This window comes from Tachypleus tridentatus, chromosome 11 (genome assembly GCF_004210375.1).
Source record: "Tachypleus tridentatus isolate NWPU-2018 chromosome 11, ASM421037v1, whole genome shotgun sequence".
In the NCBI taxonomy this organism is placed as follows: domain Eukaryota; kingdom Metazoa; phylum Arthropoda; class Merostomata; order Xiphosura; family Limulidae; genus Tachypleus; species Tachypleus tridentatus.
Window position 1 is genome coordinate 59,844,328 of NC_134835.1, and position 20,159 is coordinate 59,864,486.

General features: G+C 32.7%; 1 protein-coding gene across 9 annotated transcripts in view; it reads right to left on the minus strand.

Moving 5' to 3' along the window:
- LOC143232244 (uncharacterized) overlaps nucleotides 1-20,159 on the minus strand; it is an 81,991-nt gene that overhangs the window by 33,135 nt on the left and 28,697 nt on the right. For all 9 annotated transcript variants that reach the window (XR_013017461.1, XM_076467409.1, XM_076467414.1 and 6 more), the window contains exons 5-7: nucleotides 14,360-14,631; nucleotides 10,194-11,375; nucleotides 7,144-7,237 (exon numbers count right to left, since the gene is read on the minus strand). Coding sequence is in view for 8 of the 9 variants with exons in the window: in XM_076467409.1 (XP_076323524.1) it covers nucleotides 7,144-7,237; nucleotides 10,194-11,375; nucleotides 14,360-14,631 (1,548 nt within the window). In the remaining variant the exon portion in view is untranslated. The remainder of the gene's footprint in view (nucleotides 1-7,143; nucleotides 7,238-10,193; nucleotides 11,376-14,359; nucleotides 14,632-20,159) is intronic.

The following is a 20,159-nucleotide window of genomic DNA, read 5'->3' on the forward strand; positions in this document are numbered from 1 at the left end:
ATTGGAAATTTATCATAGAGTCCCTGGTAGGATGAAGACAAACATCCATCACATGAGGACTTATCTGGCTGATTCAGCTCAAACCAACACCCTGGAGGGGCAAACTGCAATATACATACAGCAGAGTGGTAATCCAACACCTAGCAGCATTTGTATTTATACATCAGGTTGTTGGTAGCAAAGGTTTCATATCATCTACACTGACAGAATGCCACCACCCTACTCTCATTGACTAGTATTATGAACACTCAAGAGGACAGCCCTCCAAAGTCCACCACCCCATCACTAAGGAACTGGTAAGTGACAAGGATTACAACACTCCACTAGGAGGAGGAGGAAAATAATGCATTGGAGAGTCTGAAGGACTGTAACACCAGAGATAGCACAAGTCAATGCAAAACCCTATATTAAAAAGGACAGTGAGCTTATTGACATAGTGCATAATCTAGCCCCTAGAAGCATCTGAAATTATACATCAGGTCTGCAGTGGGATGTGTGCAACAAATGTCATGGAAAATCAAAGCAATCCTATCTGTTTTATTTGCATTAGTCCATGAGTATACAGTCCAGGATGAACATATTTATGAAGCAAAAGACCAGAATCACATGAGAGGTCCCTGCAGAAAACTATCTCAATGGAAATGTTTGAAAATCAAATTTTAAAAGCATAGAAAACAGGGTGACATTTGGTCAACCAACACCTGGTAGTCCCTGGAATTGTACATCAGATCAGTGGTAGGAAGACCCTCAAAGTCACACTCATCTTGCATGGTATATGATCACAGATCATTCAGTGTAAATTTAAGACTAAGCATACTTGGTCAAATATATCATAAAAAATATTGATAGGACTTACCACTCCCTGAAGAAATAGAGTACAACATAGCAATAGAAGGTGAGAATAACACCAAAGAGCATGAAACAACCACATGATGGAGAATACATTGTGAAGGTATGTTGCAGTAGTCCAAATACCAACAGTAATGATGTTTTTCAAGAGAAAATGGAAACATGCAATCAGGAACATAGCAAGATGATGAATTTGATGGAAAAAACTTGAAAAATCAACAATCATCAAAAGAAAAGGAAGATTGGGTTAGGCACGTCCAATCCTCAAGAGTAATGAGAGAAAGATCATGAGATAGGTTAGGTTTCAATGGAGTAAACAAATGGACTCAAGAATAATGGAAGGCAGCAGGCATGTAATATACCATCAATGACCCAAACAAAAGAGGCATTTGGGATCAGAACAGTCATAAAGGTAGGATATGGAAAGAATGAATTCAGGTGTGAAAGGTAGAACTGCCTTCTTGAGAAGCCACAGTTTTGAAAATAAAGAAATGATAAGGAAAGAGGAAAACACAGGTATTACAAAACAAAAGATGGCAAGCAGCAATCACAAACATATTGGAATAGCAATGTCCATGCACCAACAACAGCAGAAACACAGACTTAAGAAGAAGGCAAGAAAGAGCATGTAGGACCTCATTGAGGTTCCAATCAGAAAAAATGAAGCAATAAGGAAGTGACTGACAACTGAAAAGCACAAGCAGATTGGTAAAACTAAATGTGGCAGATAACACCACCAATAGCTTGAAACTGAGGGAAACCAAAAGACCCTGTCAAAAAGCCCAAAAGAATGTTATGTGTGGAAGAGTAGGACAGGAAAGATAACCCCACCAGACAGGTCAACAGTGGTACACTGTTATACTGCCATGGAGAAAGAACTAACTGTATGGTAAATCAAGGAAGTTACTCATCTCGAAAGTCCAGCCCTTCTGTTGAGGGACTGGATAAAAGCCACATGTGAAGACAAACCATGGTAATGAACAGATGATAAAAGAATGTTGAAGAGAAAGGAGACACACCAAAAGTTAGTGCGCCACGTCTGAGCTAGCCAATACAGAGCCACCAACAGAATATGAAACAAAATGGTCTGAGAAGAGACAAACAGAAGGATATGTACATAGGTACCAACCTGTCCAATCCTGACAGAGAGCATCAAATGCTCCTGCCCAACAATGAGGAGCAGAAGACCAAAATCAGAAAAAAATATTTGTTGAGATGGGAGGCAAAGTCAACAGAACAAACAATGACCAAAAATGTAAGGATTCAAATTCCACTCTGTAAGGAAAATCTTGTTGGGACAGCATAATCAATCCTTGACCAGTTTCAGAGCATGCAGATTATGATATGCCACCAAAATGACTTGATGGCTGTGGACCCGATACAGAATTTCCAATGTTTGAAAACAGAGGTTGCTTGACAAGTACCCCTTTGCCTGGAGAGGTACCAGACCACTGAAAAATTATTGAAGTAAACCATTATCAACATGACATGAAGATCATACAAAAAATGAAATAATGAAATGAAGTTTGATGAACAGCAAGAAGGTCCAAAAGGTGGATATAAAGAGAGAAGTCAAAAAAGTAACACTCTAAAACCTTCTGAATGTCAAGATACGTCACAAAAAGAAAAATAAGCATTCATAAAAAGGTGACATTCAAGATGAGAAGAGGGAAGGGGAACGCCCACAGTAATATCATTCCAATTCAACCACCAGGCAAAATTGGTCTGTAAGAAAAGTGGAAGAATAAAAAAGGCATTTGAGGAATCCTGAAAAATGTTCCATTGGTCTATCAATACCCACTGAAGATGACACATGTGGCCTCAACCAGCAGGAATGAGGGCTTTTAGAAAAGCCCACATTTCCAAGAGAGAATCTTTTGTGCAGTCGTAGAACAAGAGTATGAAATACTGTACATGAAATGTTCAACAACTCTTCAGTTGAGAAGGTTGGACTTAACTAACGCAGAAGGTGAAAACACATCGAGATGAACTAAATATCGTATGGGTGTGAGAAGACTCAAGATGATATTCAGAACCTGTGGATCAACAACTGAAAAAGACCTCAAAATGTGGACAAATTGAAAGAGTTTGGCCCCCACCACTCTTTACCTGAATATATTGTCACTAACATTGGATTCCCTGAAAATTATGCTCGTCAGCATGTCTATGACAAACAACAGACCCAAGCAATCAGAACAAGTAATAAACTAGAAAGAAGAAAAGATACAGGGATGAAAGGGAGGTATGCAGATCAGCCAATTCAATCCTAGACTTTGAGTTGGAGATACCTCCAAAAGCTTCTCATTATGAGACACCCAGTAAGCTGGAAGATAAACAAACTGGAGATAAAATAGTGTCTTGACCATGATGATACCAAAAACATAGTAGCCACACTGTAATGTTAAGATTGAAGAGGAAAAGTGTATCATGGTAGCAAAAAAGGAGATTCTGAGCATCATTTGGAAAGACGTCAGAAATGGCCTTAGAGAAAAGGTGAAGGTTGGATAAAGAATTGAGAAGAATGGTCAGTGTAAGACAATTATAGGAAAACTGCAGTGGGAAAAGAAAGTGTCAGGATTCAAATTTCACAAAGGGAAGGAAGAAGTGACTTTAGATGCTGTGAATCCAAAACAGGGATAAGTGGATAAGTTAATGGAATCATACTAAAAACATGTCTATTCAATAAGACTTTCAATCATGATGTGGATAATAGCTCAAAGATTAAAGAGGGAGCCAGTTACAACATTGGTAGTGTCACTCCTATTGTTGGTGGATTGCTGCATAATCACTTCCATGTTAACATGCAGACATCTTACATTAACAAATGCAAGAATAAGTGGGAGTATCAATGTTAGTGACAAGCAAAATTTTATGCCAAAAGAGGGCAATATAAATCAAGAAAGCTTTCTGTGAAAGGAGGCAAGATATATCAAACTTAAAATGTTATGCTTGTTCTTATAATAGCTCAAATTTAAAACTATACAATAAGAAATATTAAAGTAGACAAAACACAAAATCAATGGGTTTTTTGCACAATGTCCTCAAGTAAGAGAGAGAAATAAATTCAAACCAGCATAACAGCTAATTCTTTATCTAAAAAGTTGTTTGACTTTTAGCAAAAGGAAAGTTCAGGTGTATCAAAATAAAAATTAACTTGTAATACTTGAAATGCATATAGTAACAGAAAATTACATATTAAACACAATAATCTAACCACTTTAGACAGCAAAACTTCTTTCACTAACAATTCAAAAATTCAACAGATAATCATGCAACTTTGGTAACTGTATTTACAAATGGAAAATCAAAACTGCAGTCTTGACACAAAAGGTTCTTCATTTGTTTTGATAAATCATTACATTACATTAGCATAACTTATAATACTTTATTCTGTTATACTGAGTGCATATGGGTGATGACAAGAAACTGTTAATGTAATTTCCATGACATTACTATAAAAGAAGTTAACACTGTTTTAGAAAGTAAAAACTACTGCCATATATTTTAAAGAATCCAGTTAGTTCTGTATAGTTTCATTCTGAATAACACAGTTGTAATCCTAAAGCTAAAGTTGGTTACTATCAAGCATCACTTTCTTACTTGCTGCAGTTTGTTGGTGAATATTGACAAAACATTATGACATCTTATCAAAAACACTTTGGTGTGAAAAATAGATGCAGCCAAAAAGAGATTAAAGGAATTAATTCAAAACCTGGACCAAACTGATAGCTACACATATAGCATTGTTACGAGGTTAACAACAACTATTCATTCATTAGTTACCCAAGTCACTTGTTTTTTGTTGTTTTGTTTTGTTCAACTTGGGGCATAACAGTAGGTAAAACAAAATACACAGTCTAACTAACTAAGAACACTTAACACTGGTGACTAACATTACAATAAATTGTATATCTATCTTCTAATGGAAGTTATGAAGAACAGAAAAATAATGGAAGATAATTCAACTGTTATATTTTGAAGATCATAGTTTACAATATTATATGAAAATCCCTAAATATTAATATCATGGAATTTTACAAAACATTGCCTGAAAGCAAATGCACAGCAAGTTTTATTTGATATATACCACATTTAGACAATTCTATTAAATCTGGAACTGACATACTTGTGTAAATAATGAACTTAATCCTAAATATTACAAAATAAAAACAATTTCTTTAATTACTAAAATATATGTTCTGTATATTTTGGTGTTATGAAATATACAAATAAAAACTCGTTTTTAGAAAAGTTTGAGTATCTGACATTCATTTAATAAATGCAGAGTTTCTGCCAAAAAATATGCAGTAATATGATTTATACAACAGATTATTTCTTTATGTATAAAGGGTAACTTTTGTCATGAGAATACAAATAACAATAACTACCACAACTTAACACTGAAAACCACTCCATGACTATAAAATCACAAAACACCATTCAAAAACACAAGCACTTTCAAAAACTGCCTGTTTGTATCTGAAGAAGAGTGTGCAACTATTAAAAAGCATTTGTTTTAATAATGTTAACATAATACTCTGAAATTATTTAAAGAATGAGGCTTCAGCTTTTATTCCAAACACATCCTAAGTCAATGTTTATGTTGGACTTTTTCATAATTTAGTATACCAAATCATACAAGCAACATAAAAAATTATTTATTTCTAAAAGTTTATTGACACCTTTAATTGCAATTAATTGTCAGTTTTAGTGACTATAACTTGTATACTTCTGGCAGCTCTGACAAACAGAGATTCTGAAACTAATACCCACAAACTCTTTTTTTCTCATCTAAGTCTCAAATAAATACAAGTGTCCAAATTAACACATCCTAACACCTCTAAATCAATAGTTCTCCCAAAAAAGGGAACTATATATAAAAATAAACATCTGACTGTCTCTTCGCTTGTTTGCCTGCCACTTTCACTGCACAAATCACATTTCCCTTATATAAAAGTGCAGGAAACAGTTTTTCACTGATATATGAATTGATCATCTTCTAGCAAATTCAGTCATTTTATTGTTAAAGTATACATTACATAAATAAATTCTATGCATACTTCACAATTTTTGGTAAGTTTCAGTTACCATTTAAGTTAGAATATAGCATTATATATAGGCCTATTTAGTTATAGATTGTAAACAACTATTAATACATAATATATTTAAATCCCCACACAAAAGAAATATATATAGAATTAAAATGGTGCATTTAAAAAAAAAAAACAAACAGCAAATCTAGTATATAAAATAAAATTACGCTGTCTACCATAAACTACGTAAAATGTAAAATGCTAAAATTATAATACTTTTGTGTAAAACAAGTTTGTAAATGTACTTTATTCTGCTTTTTCTCTCCAAATGGTTCAATACCTGTAAATAGATTTTATTTCCCTCTCTCTCCCTCTCTATGCATTCATATACAATATTACATTTTGTTTGTAGCATATTTGATACATCAATGTCATCATGTGAATACAGTATAACTTTTATAAAAAAAAAAAAGGTTTCAAATTTACATTAAAGGAAATAGAACATAATACGATATAGACTTTCAAGTTTGAAATTAATATTTGTGAAGAGATGATGGGAGATAGAGGGAATAGAGCCAAGCTTATCATGTTTGTCAAAATAGGTACTCATGCACGTATAAGTAAATCTAAATATCTTCCATAAAAACTGACTTATCTTTGCCAGCAAAGGAAAAACAAACATCATCATCCATAAGGAATCTCTGATATAAAACATGTTTGTAGTTTATTTTCAAAAATCAAACCTATGGTTGTTGTTTGTTATTTTTCATAAATTCACAAAGTGTATTTTAACCAACTGAAATACAGAATAGAGGAGAGAGAAAGTAGTATTTTTGTGTTTTTTTCTCAAAAACAAAGACATCAGTTAACACTATTAGTGTACCTATAAAGAATGATCATCCATCCTCCAACTTCAAGGAGTTATGTTTTCCAAAAGTTCACACACACACACACACACACACACACAACTGAGAAAGACAGTTGCATGCTTTGAAAAAAAACCATTATTGAAATTTTTGTCAAGAGTTCAATAGTCCCAAAATGCTCATGACTTCTCTTAAACATATCTCAAAATCCATAATTAAGTAAAGAGCACTTAGTTTTTGTGCCATATCAAAGAACTAAAGAATTTCAAACTTATCACACATGCACTGCCTCAAAATGAAACAAAGAATTACAAATAAAATAGCTTTTAACCTCAAGAACACATTTATAATTCAAAGTGTCATTGGTTAATAAGTTTATTATTTAATTAACTTACCTATCTGTCGTTCTAGAGCATAAGGGAGTGGCACAGGAAGATACATAAAAGGTTCATAGGTAACAGAAACATGTCCACACTCAGAACAAATAACCTGTTAAGTATTTATGAATGAAATATCATTATAACAAAAATTTGTGTTTTTAGACTAATATCATAAAATATATAATTACAATTAATCCTCCAAATGTACAAAGAACAGTCTAATAATAATTAAAAAAAAGCATAACAAAAAATAGTAATGTTTAGTTTTAGTCAAAACTATGTTATATATTTATGATAAACATGAATAACATTTTCTCATAACCAAAATTGATTTTTAGTTTAAAATTATCCATTTAATTAATCATTTAAAACAGCAATTCCTTTTTCAATATTTTTGAAAGACTTGTTTAAAACTGTTCAACATTTTCATAGTATTTTGAGTCACTTACAATAAAACAATTATAAGCAGTGCCTTGTTCAATTCTTATATCCACTACTAAAGTACTCTAACTTCCCAACACTATAAGCAACACAAAGACATAACTTAAAACTATAATAAAAGCTTTTCTCTGGATTGCCAAGAGCAATAAGTTAGAAGTAGACAATGATACCAACATTATATTTGCAACTGACTCATAGACAGTAAATATTGCAACAATGATTCATTCTCACATGGATAACAAAAAACACCTGCATAGTAAGACCACCACCTGAATGTACATGACAGGCTATTCTGAAATAAGGATATAGATGCTGGAAAACTTACACAAAAATCACTTATAATAAATCCAGTACAGCTTTGTCAGCAGAATATCAATCTCCTCTGTGCTAGTAAAACAAAAACATGAAAACAATGAAAAATATTTATCAAAATTCAAAAGGAAATAAGAGACCCCCCACTAAAAGAAAAAACATTGTAGCTAGAAAAAACAATAGATGAAGAACCAAGTAGACAGTATATATCCAGGTCACAAGTAACATCAGTAAAGAAGCTCTTCTACCTCCCATCTCCCATGAGGCAGCCAGTCTACACGGTATTATGCTTGAAGTATGAAGGTTTGATGTATAACATTACTAAAATAAAGTGCACATTTATTTAAGGTAAAAGGAACTGTTGATAATAACAAGAATGAAAGTTACTTTTTTCTAGAGTCTAGGTAAGTCAAATAGAGTTTAAACAGTAAAGTATCCATGCAATAGTAATTTATGTGCATTTAATGTAATTAAAATATCATAATATTTGTAATGTACAAAGTGAAGCCTTATGTTCTACATTCTTTATCTTAAAATATTTTTGTCATATCACAGGACTAGATTTTTTTCATGTATGCACTTATTCAAATAACATTTAGTACATTTCATTTTTGAGCATATAATCTTCTAATTTTGTATATACATTTCACAATAACTTTGCTTGTTATGGAAATTGCAATAACAATGTATGCATTTCCCTACTCAATCTTCTTTCAGCTTTGTTCCAAAGTTTACACAACCCCATAAGCTTCATTTATTTTGTTTTACTCATTTTGAGTCATTTTTATACCTAATATGCCTGTGTTCTAGAGCTAGGTTTATTGTTTCCCACAACTTTGGATTTATAAAATTAAAAGGCATTTTTGAGGAGATTTCCAGGGCCACTAAGCATTTACAAGACCTTTTAAACTTACCAGTAGCTAAATTATACATTTGATTCCTTTTTTGTCAGTCTATTGTGATTTTAGTAAATAGGAAAAAAATATAGAATACAGTTTAACTACGTACTTCTATTCTTAAATAATTATTTTAATCCAGAATGCCTTCCACAATTTTTTCTGTTTTATTCTTTCTCAAGAATATGTGCATTAAAACACTGCAAAGCATGTGTTTTAACAAGTAGAAAGTGAAATAATGCCCTTCATAGATGATACTAATGGTTTTTAGCACCTGTAAAGGTACAAATAAATAATTTGTATCCTAATTAACCACAAGTTTGAAAAAAACCTATCAGTTATCAGCTATAAAACTTTTGTAGGACTTTTATCCAATGGCACTATACATCTCAATAAAATACAGCCATATACAAAACCAAATATCCAATTTAAATAAACACTGGCTATTGGACAAAAATTATATTACACGGATAATCACACACACTGACTAATCCACTCAGGTCAAATGTAATGAAAACGTTTAATCTGACCAGTAATTAAAAAATGTCAAATTGTACTATTAATATCATGTATCGGCCTGTCAAACAAAACAAAAAGTTTTTTTCTTTTTTCATGCAACTCAACTAGATAACATGAACACTCAAAAAATCTCCTTAAAATCATAACACTGAGAAACTTTAGTGACTGCTCTGTCGAGAAAAATTGACACTATCTGATTAAGGTGCTTATATGCAGTACCAGGAAAAATGGTGCACAATGTTGGTGGAGAGTGTTACAAGACAAATATTTTCAAGACCATATTAAATGGGGGTATAAAAGACTGGAGAAAGCAAAAAAAATCAGACCCATACTTAGACGGGAAAGAAAGAAACCCTGGCAGCTGAGTAACAAATGTAGTGGAAGTACATATGTTTTGTAAATTTAATTCATTTCTACTTAAGTTACTTTTCAACACAATAATAACCATAAAACACATAACTACACAAGTATAAGAGTTTTCAAAAAAAGCAACTGAAAATTAGCAAAGAACTAAACCTACCAAAAACAAGATGTAACAAACCCTTACTGTAATAAAAAAGGATGCATTACTGAGAGATTAAAAACATTAACTTTAATAGACATGTCATAACATGCCACAAAAATGTGTTGAAGATTAAATATACAACATTAACAACTAAATCAAAAAACTTGAAGGAAAAAAATGCATAAACAAATTACTAAGAATAACAAGTCGAATAAACTGAAAAACAAAAACGAATTTAAAATGAGTAACCCAGCTTTTGATGCAAGTTACATCTTATGAAATTTTATACATTACTACTCATATCAAAAGGTATTTTACTTTTTCTTGCATTTGTTTTGGTACATATCTGAGTAATAATCCATAACACTAATGTAAGGAATATTTGAACTTACTGTGCTTCTGAACTGGCCTTGAAAAACATCTACCACCACCGATTGATTTTTATCCAAATATTTTTCCCATTCATTAGAAGCTAACATGTCATCATTCACTAGGGATGGGCCCTCCTGTTGACATATAGGAAGAGGGACATCACCTGATTGGCTTGATGTCTCTGATTCTTCTCCATTATGATTTTCAGTTTCCATCAGTTCTGAAGGGTTTTTATTTTCTTTGGTTTTTAAGCTACTTAGATTCTCTTCCATTTTTTGTCTCTTTACAATACTACTACATTCCCCAGTCGAGTTTTGCCAAGTATTCAGTTCTTTATGTTCTAACAGAACATTGGTTTCTTTCACCCGCTTTAAGTTATTAACCTTAGGATCAAAGTTTATAAAACTAAGGTTATCTAAAGTTTCACGAGGTCTGATATGCTCTAGTTTTGGATATTTTTCACTGTCAAACTTTAACTGGTTGTTAATTTCTTCTGTGACAAGTACATTAGTATTCAGAGTTTTGGTTTCTTTAATAAAATCTTCAAAGTTTGGAAGTCTTCTGCTGTAGTTAAGTTGACTAGCAAGAATGTTCTTTTCCATTAATTTTTCTTTTTTCTCTTCATGAATATTGTCAACTGTTTCAGACTTCTTCAAGGTAGTAACTAAGTTTTCTGTAGGTATAATGTTGACAGAGTTGTCAGTAATATTATTACTTGAGTTTTCAAGTGAAGTTTGATTGAAGTCACCATACTCAGAAGACTCCTGTATTACCTTAAGCTTCTTTTCAGATTGAGATGAATTTAAGCTGCTTGAAATATTTACATCACTGAAAGACTTGACATTTTCAGGAATAGGTTGCAAACGAATACTTGCTGCATCCCAAGAGCTGAATGAATCAGTGCTACGAGGAGAAGCGGAATGAGAACTGCTTTCCGATAGGTGAGGTTGAGTTGTTGGAACTTCAAGTGGTTGAACCATAACATGACTGTCTTCATTAGTTTCTTGTTCTTCAGTATCTTCTTGGTTTTCAGTATCTGACCTCTGTTCATCAGGATCCACCTCTACTGTCCTATCATCTACAGAACCCATTGACTGACTGCATTCCACTGAAATATCTGATTGAATACTCTTGCTGGAAGCAGTATTTAGTTGTTGATGGAGAGTGTCCAGAAGTAACACTAGGAACTCTTGGCAGTCATGCTGTTAAAATAATAATTGCTAATTTTACTTGCTAATGAATCAAAGAAGGAATATGATAGGTACAAGTTAATTATTAGCTTACATATAATCATGCAAGTCAAATTATAAAATTCAAAATCATTACCACAAACTGCTAACACAAATATATCATAACCAAGATATCTAAGGTATTTAAATAGTAAGTTCTTAATGTGCTTTTATTTTAGAATTCAGTGCCTGGACTTTACATTGTAGTGTCTTTGATATTCATGAATGCTCTTTATTGTACTTGTTTATTATATTTTTAAAGAACTACTTTACTGATTAATTTAAAGTACTGTTTTTGTATATTTTTTCAGAGACATTTTAAGTAGTTTATTCAAGAAGAAATGTTTATTTTGGTTCTAGAAATAAACGACTGTATGATAGTCATTGACTTTTTGTTTGTGTTTTAGTGGACAACCCTGAAGAAACTGAAAAGTAAAACATTGAGTGTCTAATTAAAAACAACATTTTGGTGTTATGAGGTCATTTATTTATTGTGTTAATATGTATTCTTATACTCCAATATGTACTACAAAAATTAAATAATTATTTTGATTTGTTAAAAATTTTTATATTGTACACTGAAACTGCTTAATAAAGTTTTATTATTTTGAAGTAAAGGAAACAAAGAGTTCTAAGAGGGGAGTTGAAACTTGAATGATAACTATTCAATGTAGGTTTCAAAACATGTGAATTTTATCAACATTTTTAGGTCTGTCATTCTGATTACGAGGAGCTACAATTCAGCTTCCTATATAACCACAAGTATAATGTTAATCTGCACTAAATATTTTTACCTTCTAATATCCCCATGAAAAACACAGATATTACTTTAAACTGTGTTATACTTACAACAGTACACTTTAGTTTTAATATAAAAAACAAGAGTGAATTTAAAAAATATAAATGCTTATTACCATTAACAATCACAAGTAAATATACAAAAGTTGAATGTTACTATAACGACCAACAACGATAGAATACCAGAAATTTTATACATACTTATTTTTCACACACAGTGAGAGAACAAAAAATTGAGAAATTTACAAGTAACTAACAAAACCTAAATCATAATCTAATACAACCTTGACAACATTTTTCTCTTTACAAATGGATCAAACATGGATGTTGAAATTTAAGCTTTATAAAAAATTTCTCTTTCCACTAACTAATTTCACACTTATACCAGAAAAATACAATTTTTGTTACATGCAATTATAACAGAATTTCAATTCAGTATATTTTCTAAAAATGAAAAAGAATCTATTTCAAGAAAGCCACAATGCAGTAAGGGATTTCAAACCAAATCAATAATTTCATCATGTCAAGAATCAGTAGCTCCAAGCTTTATAAATATCACTGGACAACATCCCTAACTATGATGTAAATTCATTTCACAGAAATGACAACACTGACTGCCTCAAGTTGTATAATTCTGTCTGCCTCTGGACACCAACAACAATCCTAACTAGCCATAAATTGTTCTTTTCAAGCTGCACAACTATGTTTATCTCAAGACACCAACAAGTTCTTACCAGTCTCAACTTTTAATAAGATAATGCTCACTGTCCAAGTGCCTAGCTTCCCCATTCAAGACAACTGTTGTTCTTCATGAAGTCCCTTTGGACATCACCAGTGACAAATTCTAAAAAACCAGATGTCCAGTCAAAGATATGTCACTGTGAAGTTACCTAGGATCAAATCCTTCAAAACCCTCTCAAATGGGTTATTTCTCAAGAGACTTCACAAGCAACTCATCAAGACTGAGATGGTCCTGTGTTATGCAAGATACAGCACAGAAAAATTCAACTTCACTTTGAATTCAGTTCTGCAGTGTTTTAACTGCCAATGGTACAAGCACACTAGAGTAGCCACAAACACCTGCAGCAAGTACACCAGCTGTTAATGTTATCAATCTGTTGTCTAGCATCCTAAACAATGCAAGAAAACCCAATACAATAACTGTGGAGATCCTCATATTGTTTCCTAAAGAGGAGACATCTTGTTACTTCAAGTCTCAAGTATCCACAGCAGAGCTTCCTGTTCCAGAGATTAAACTACTTCTAATCATCCACCACAACAGCACCAATAACTTTTAGTCAAAACCGAGAAACAACTGATAACTAATAACCCACCACCACAAAAATCAATACAGATGCCACTCAAAACCCATAAAGGTTATCCAGTCAAGTAAACTTACACGATGCAAGACACAGTTGTCTTCTTTGGTGGCATTTCAATTTTTCCAGCAACCTCAACATTACAAAGTTCCCACTAATTTACCTGAAACAAATTTGAGCAGAAGCAATATTCTAATTAACCATGTAGAATCCAGACTTTAATATCCCTTGATTGCCACATAAACCAATGATACAACAGGGGTAATGCTTCCCATAGTTAAGAAAAATTTCACACATCTTTTTTAATAATATCTTGGGTGGTTAACCTACAAAAAATGTGAATTCATGGAACATTGCCTACAAACCATAACATTCTCCCTAAACCAAATTTCCAAGCAGCTGAGGTACTGCTGTTTTCTTGAAGAAAAAAATCAAAATTGCAGATTTTAGTATTCCTATATACTGAATTATGAAATTAACTACTACTAGTCACACATATGTAGAATTGGCTTCATTTATAAATGATATTTTTTATTACCGATCTATAAATCTACTTCCTTTTGATCAAAAGCTCTTATTGATACAGTGACACACAATCCAACAATCTGTATTAATGGAAATAAGATGCAGTCATAGACATACATTCTAATTTTGGCACAACAAATCTAAAATTGCAGCTCAGAGGATGGAAATAAAATTCAGTCACAGCTACAGACCTTCCTAATTTTTGTGGCACAAATAAAATTTCACCTGTATTTGTGTTTATCATTTTTGATTTTATAAAATCCACACAACTTCAAGTTAGGCATTTGCTATAAATATGAAAAAAATTTAATATACCTGTCTAAAATCTCTAAACTGTGGATGGTAATCTCCTAAAAGTTGTTTAAATGTAGAAGGATGAAGCACAGTATAGTTTCCACTCCAAACTTTGGCTATCAAATGAGCAAATTTTCCTGTAAGGGTATCTTTCAAGGTCTCATCAGCATCAAACTTTTCCAGGAAAAACTCCAGTAACTGTCTATTATTGAAAAGACACTGAAGGCCAGCATTCATAAAGCAGGTGTTTCCTAAATTTCTTAGACCACAAAGACCAGGGACTGCCTTTAAATCTATAATTAAATTTACAAACAAATAAATAGAAAAAAAGAAAGCAACAAAACACTTAACATTTCATTTTCACTGAATAAATTCATTATTACATTTTACCCTATTTTTTCAATAACGTATAAAAATCCATTAATATCAGAAAAATGTGAGAGTTTTGCACTATTTTAAATATCATTAACAAATAGATTAAAATTCATTTGTTAGGCCAAAGTTATAACAAGATCTTACACAGATCAATTTAGCATAAGTTAACTTTTTTTTTAATCAAAAATTTATTTCCAATAGCATTTACCTTTCTCATATTACAGCTATTACTCAACTGTCAGGAATTTTCTTTGTCCATCTAATCAATGGTCTCATTTTGTTTTTAGTTGTGCAAGTCTTTTACACCCCATGTAATGGTCCTTAGCAATATTCATATCATGACACTCTCCATCTAGACCAATGCACCCTTGTCTTGGTACTGTATATAAACACTTCATTCAAATAATGTTATCCCTTATTCAAGACTGACTCTTAATATGAAAATAGGGTAGGAGAGTAGAGTATTATTGAAAATACATTTTCAACTTAAGAAAATGTTCAATTGGTGGCTAGGGCAATTGGACTGCCAAATACACGTTCACACTTATGAGTGGATCCCAACCTGTAGCCATAGAGTGATGTATTTTGAGCCACCAGAATCAAAATAAGAAGATCAGCAACATCAAACATTAATACATCAGGTAAGTAAATGGAATGGTCATTTGGGATAAAGGATCTATAGCAACTTGAGGAATCCACAGCATAGTGGGGCTGAATATTTTGTCATGAATATCGAATTGCAGTTGATTAGGCCACCTCATACAGGATGATTGTGGAAGATGCAGAAACCTTTGCCAAAGAGTCAGGTCAAAAAGTTATGGTTGGCACTTCTGATCAAAGAGAGTTCAACCTCCTCCTATCAACAACTATTGCTGATATGTGTCATTTCCATTAATAAATATACATTATGAAACGTAGCAAAGACTAAGTCAGATAAATGGCAACCATAGAAATTAAACCCAGATACTGTGAGAATGACTGCATGATCTCTATGTCTATAGTTCAACTTCCTGGTTGGCCAAATATATCACAAAAAATCATGGCTCCTTCCATAAAGATGGCCTAAGAATAACTGGATGCTCCTGAATGTACTACAGAAGTAAAAATCAGGGTGGCTGTAGCTGCCAATCCAGTGCTATCAACAGGACTCAACTTGCAATGCAGCATTTATTCTGTTGCAAGAATCTGAATTGAAACAATTGATCTGCTACCACACTCATCACCCATGAAGCATGACAAGATAGTAGGGCAACATGACAAGAGTGGTCCCGAGAAAGGAAGTCCAATATTCAAAAACAAGGAGCCCTAGATGAACTGCCTCCTTGATGAAAAATGCAATACAACACCACAGAACTATCAGAGTGAAGGTTGATGATTTTCTCCTTGATAGGCCCACACCATGAAGGATTGACTTCACTGTGTAGGGAAACCTCATCATCCATGCATAGAGCCTGAAATTCCATACTGTTGGTATATGCACCCAATCCCTCAAATGAGAAATTCATGTAGAAATGGGATTCTAAACAAAGTGGTATCTTAATAGTGTCTTGACGTAACAACCCCCTCAAGATTAAAAATTATCCTAACTAAGGAAACTAAGGAATCCATTGAATTGATGTTTATAGTCACTTAGTCACATAATGAAAGAATCTTGTGTTCTTGTCCCAAAAACATTAGAAATTCAAGTGATGCCCATGTTCCCAAAAGAGAAAGAACCATTTGTGCAGTAAGAGGAGGAGAGTTGAGTAAGGGTCAAGATTCCTGTTCCATATTTTAGAGCTGGATAGGGCTCAGCTCAGCCCTACAATGAGACATGATGGAAAAAAAAAAATCCAGATTGATGACATATAGAACTGAACCAAGAACAAATGCCTCAGCTATAATAATGAAGCCTGCCTTGGCTGTTTCTGAAAGTTAAATCAGGGTTTGACATACCAAATATTGACAAGTTGATGTCAGCAGTAATTAATGGAATGATGTGTACACAATGCTATGGAATGAAGATAATGACAAAAAAACATGTATAATTCAACAAAACCCATTGAAGCTAATGCTAATCCAAAGGTTAAGGGCTCTGAACTGCAGTGCCTGACCTTAGTGCACAAAAAAACAGCAATACTGGAGGGACATCACCATTGTGGCAATGGTGAAGATAGAAGTCAATTACAATGAACTTGGATATCCACAGTCCTAGTAAAGGAATGCCAACTTAGATTGAAGAATGAATAACTAGTGAGCTTTAGAGAATCTAGGTATTGATATAGATGAGAACAACTAATGGACTGGTCACCAATCTCCTGCCTTCTTAGGCTCAACTATCAAAAAGAATAAAACCCCAAATGAACGAGGATGATTCTCTCACTATCATTATACCAACAAAACTCTGATAGCCTTAGAACTAAGCTACAAATTACATAAATTGACAGGGGGCAGAAACCCTTCAGGTTGGGTGGATTACAGTGGAAGTAAATTAAACATCTTATCCCAACTCAAGAATCTGTAGTGCTCATGAATTCTTGGTTAAAATTGCCACACATCCAGAGATTCTACAAGCTGAGCACACATAGACTTAACATATACAATAATCACTGACACTGCTGGTGGCAATCCAACCAAGAACCAGAGCCCATGGATATAAACAAAATCTACTTTGTATACCAATGTACTAAGAGACTGATGTCAGGGTTCATAGCCCTTAAACAGGAGTAGAACAAAAACAACACAGATGAATATAGAAGCCAACAACTACACCAATATACTTGCTAATAATGGTTCCACCTCATCATCAATGAAATTGGAAATCAAGAGTCTTCCAACAAAGATTAGTTTAAAAAACACAAGTCCACAGACTTAACCTGTCACATCAGATGACATTAGTTTATCCAGGTTAACTACAATGTTCTGCCTCAGAACCCCTAATTTCAAGAAGCAAATACATTGCATCATTTGAGAGTCAGAATATGTTTCCACCTGGTAATGGAAGATTAAATTCAAAAGCCAAAGGTTCTCACAACTGTGTCAAATATGATAGTACTGTCCCTTCATTCAGCTGAGAAGTAAACCACCCTACACAAACCACAATATCTGTGAATGGAAAGAAAACTAAATATTCACTCTCCCAGTCCTTTCAGCCATAGAGTCAGGTGCAAAATCACAAGCAATTGTGAAAGACCCAAGACATCACACACATACTAATTGAAGAAAACATACCAAAAAGTAGCTTATTCTAAAGTAGCCTCCTTTTGCTTTTCATTGCATATAAAGACTATGTCAATTGCTGCCAATTGGAACAATGTTTAGTTGGTTAAGTTTGTTTTGTTAGAGCAAGTAACTTTGAGCTATCTGTTGTATCCACCACAGGAAATCACTCCCCCAGTACCTCCCACCCCCATACAAAAATCAGTTAGGTAACATTGATAATGCTCAAAGTATTTCTGAACAATCATAGAACTGGGAAACCCATTAGGGATGCTTTGCCATAAAAAAAAGTACTAGGATAAATGGTGCATTAAATTAGGTAGAATGTGTTACAAGACAAATATTGCTAAAGACAATTCAGAGGGGTGAAAAAGACTGAAGTGACAAAAAAAAAATCAGACTAATGCTTAGATGAGCAAAGGAAGAAACCCTGGCAGATGAGCAATAGCTGTCTTGTGAAAGGAGAAGTATATTTTTGAATAGATTGCTCAGTTACAACATTAACAAGTATAATAATGCAATGCCTCAAAGTAGAATGTTTGGAATGAAAAAAAAAAGTAATAAAAACAGTGGATAACAGAAAACTTTCAGAAAAGACACCACCAGATCAGCAAAAACAGTATTCATGAAAAACACAGTAAGATCTAGTAAATCAAGTAAAGAATATACAAGTAATAAAAAATGATGACTAAATCAACTTAAAATTTGTATACAAGTTACAAATGATCTAAAAATGCCTAACTTTGCTCAATGAATTTACCTTTAAAGAAAGGCATATAATAGGGTATTCACCAGGATATGAAAACTGTTAATGACATTTTTTTTTGAAAAAATGGTAAGAACACAAAATGTGTATCACAAGAGCAAGCATTTGAGATGATGTGAGCATCAGTGTACAATTTCATGGAAAAAGTTACTGTTGGAGCTCATACAGCATCAATCAAATGCGTTCAATGGGAAGCTTCAAGACTTCAAAATAAACTACACAGCAGGGAAGTTTTTAGTTTCTTTAGACATTCATTTTAGTTTAAGTATTAAATAACATCTCTTTGAAAGCTACACAAATTTTGTTTGATGAGAGGACATCAGGTAAGCTTAGGTTCATTATGTATTGAAAGCAACTTCAAAACATTGATTCAAATCCTTATGTATTGAATATTTTTTAAGTGTATCACATTCAAACATGTACAAATAAATTAGTTAATAATTCACTGAAAATAAACTATTTGTTAGATAAAAATAATCTCAACCAAGAGTATCTTGTCTAATAAAAGTAACAACAACATTTTGGGAAAAAAAATCAGGTAGGGTCATCAGTACATCCATGTCAGTTTTTGCATTTTTTTTTTAATTATTATTTATAAACAGAAGTGAGAGCTATTCTAATCATAAAAATAATGTATGAAAGAAACTAATAACTACCAACCTAGTTGAAACATAAAATGGAAACTTTATAATCAAAGAAAAAATTCTAAAATGAAAAATGAGTATTTTTAACACTTGTACAATATTTCATATCAAAAGTTCAGAAATTTCATAACCTAAAATATCATGGAAACCTTGTATAGAATTATAAATTATTTTATTTAACCCAAAATTATATATTACTTAAGTTTCATGCAACTTCGTTAAGTATCACCGCTGTGAGAAGAAAAATTAGGTTATATCAGTGGCATACCTCTATTCAAGGCAGGGTTAAAGTTCTCATTCAAAAATTATGATTCATAATCACTTAGCTGATTCATGGTTAGGTTACTGTTTCATATCCTGAAATGCCTGCAATTAAAGTAATAACTGACATTGATGTTTGTCAACAACACACAAAGAAATAACAAAAGGAATTGAATGGTTTAGTAAGTTGCAAAGGATAACAAAATTTTGTTTTTATATACTGCATATAAAGATATTGTAGTTTTGCTGAAGATATATTTGTTCATCTTGTCATCTATTTGTTCAAGTCTTTATACATTTTAATGGACATTTGCCCATCCAAAATAGGGTGGATAAGTTGCTGGCTAAAAGCCTAGTGCAAAAAGAATAGTAAGTACAGGCATTAAGGAAATAACACAGTGCAGTAGAAACAACTGCCTGGCATCAGTAACTTCTAGACATTTATCAAGCATTTACAAGAACTAAGAATTAATAGCTTCTTAACAAAAAGTTGCATTTATACTGGTAATAACAATAACATATTTATGTAAGATGCAGAACATGTCAGCAACTGAAATAAGATATTCTAATGTGTCGA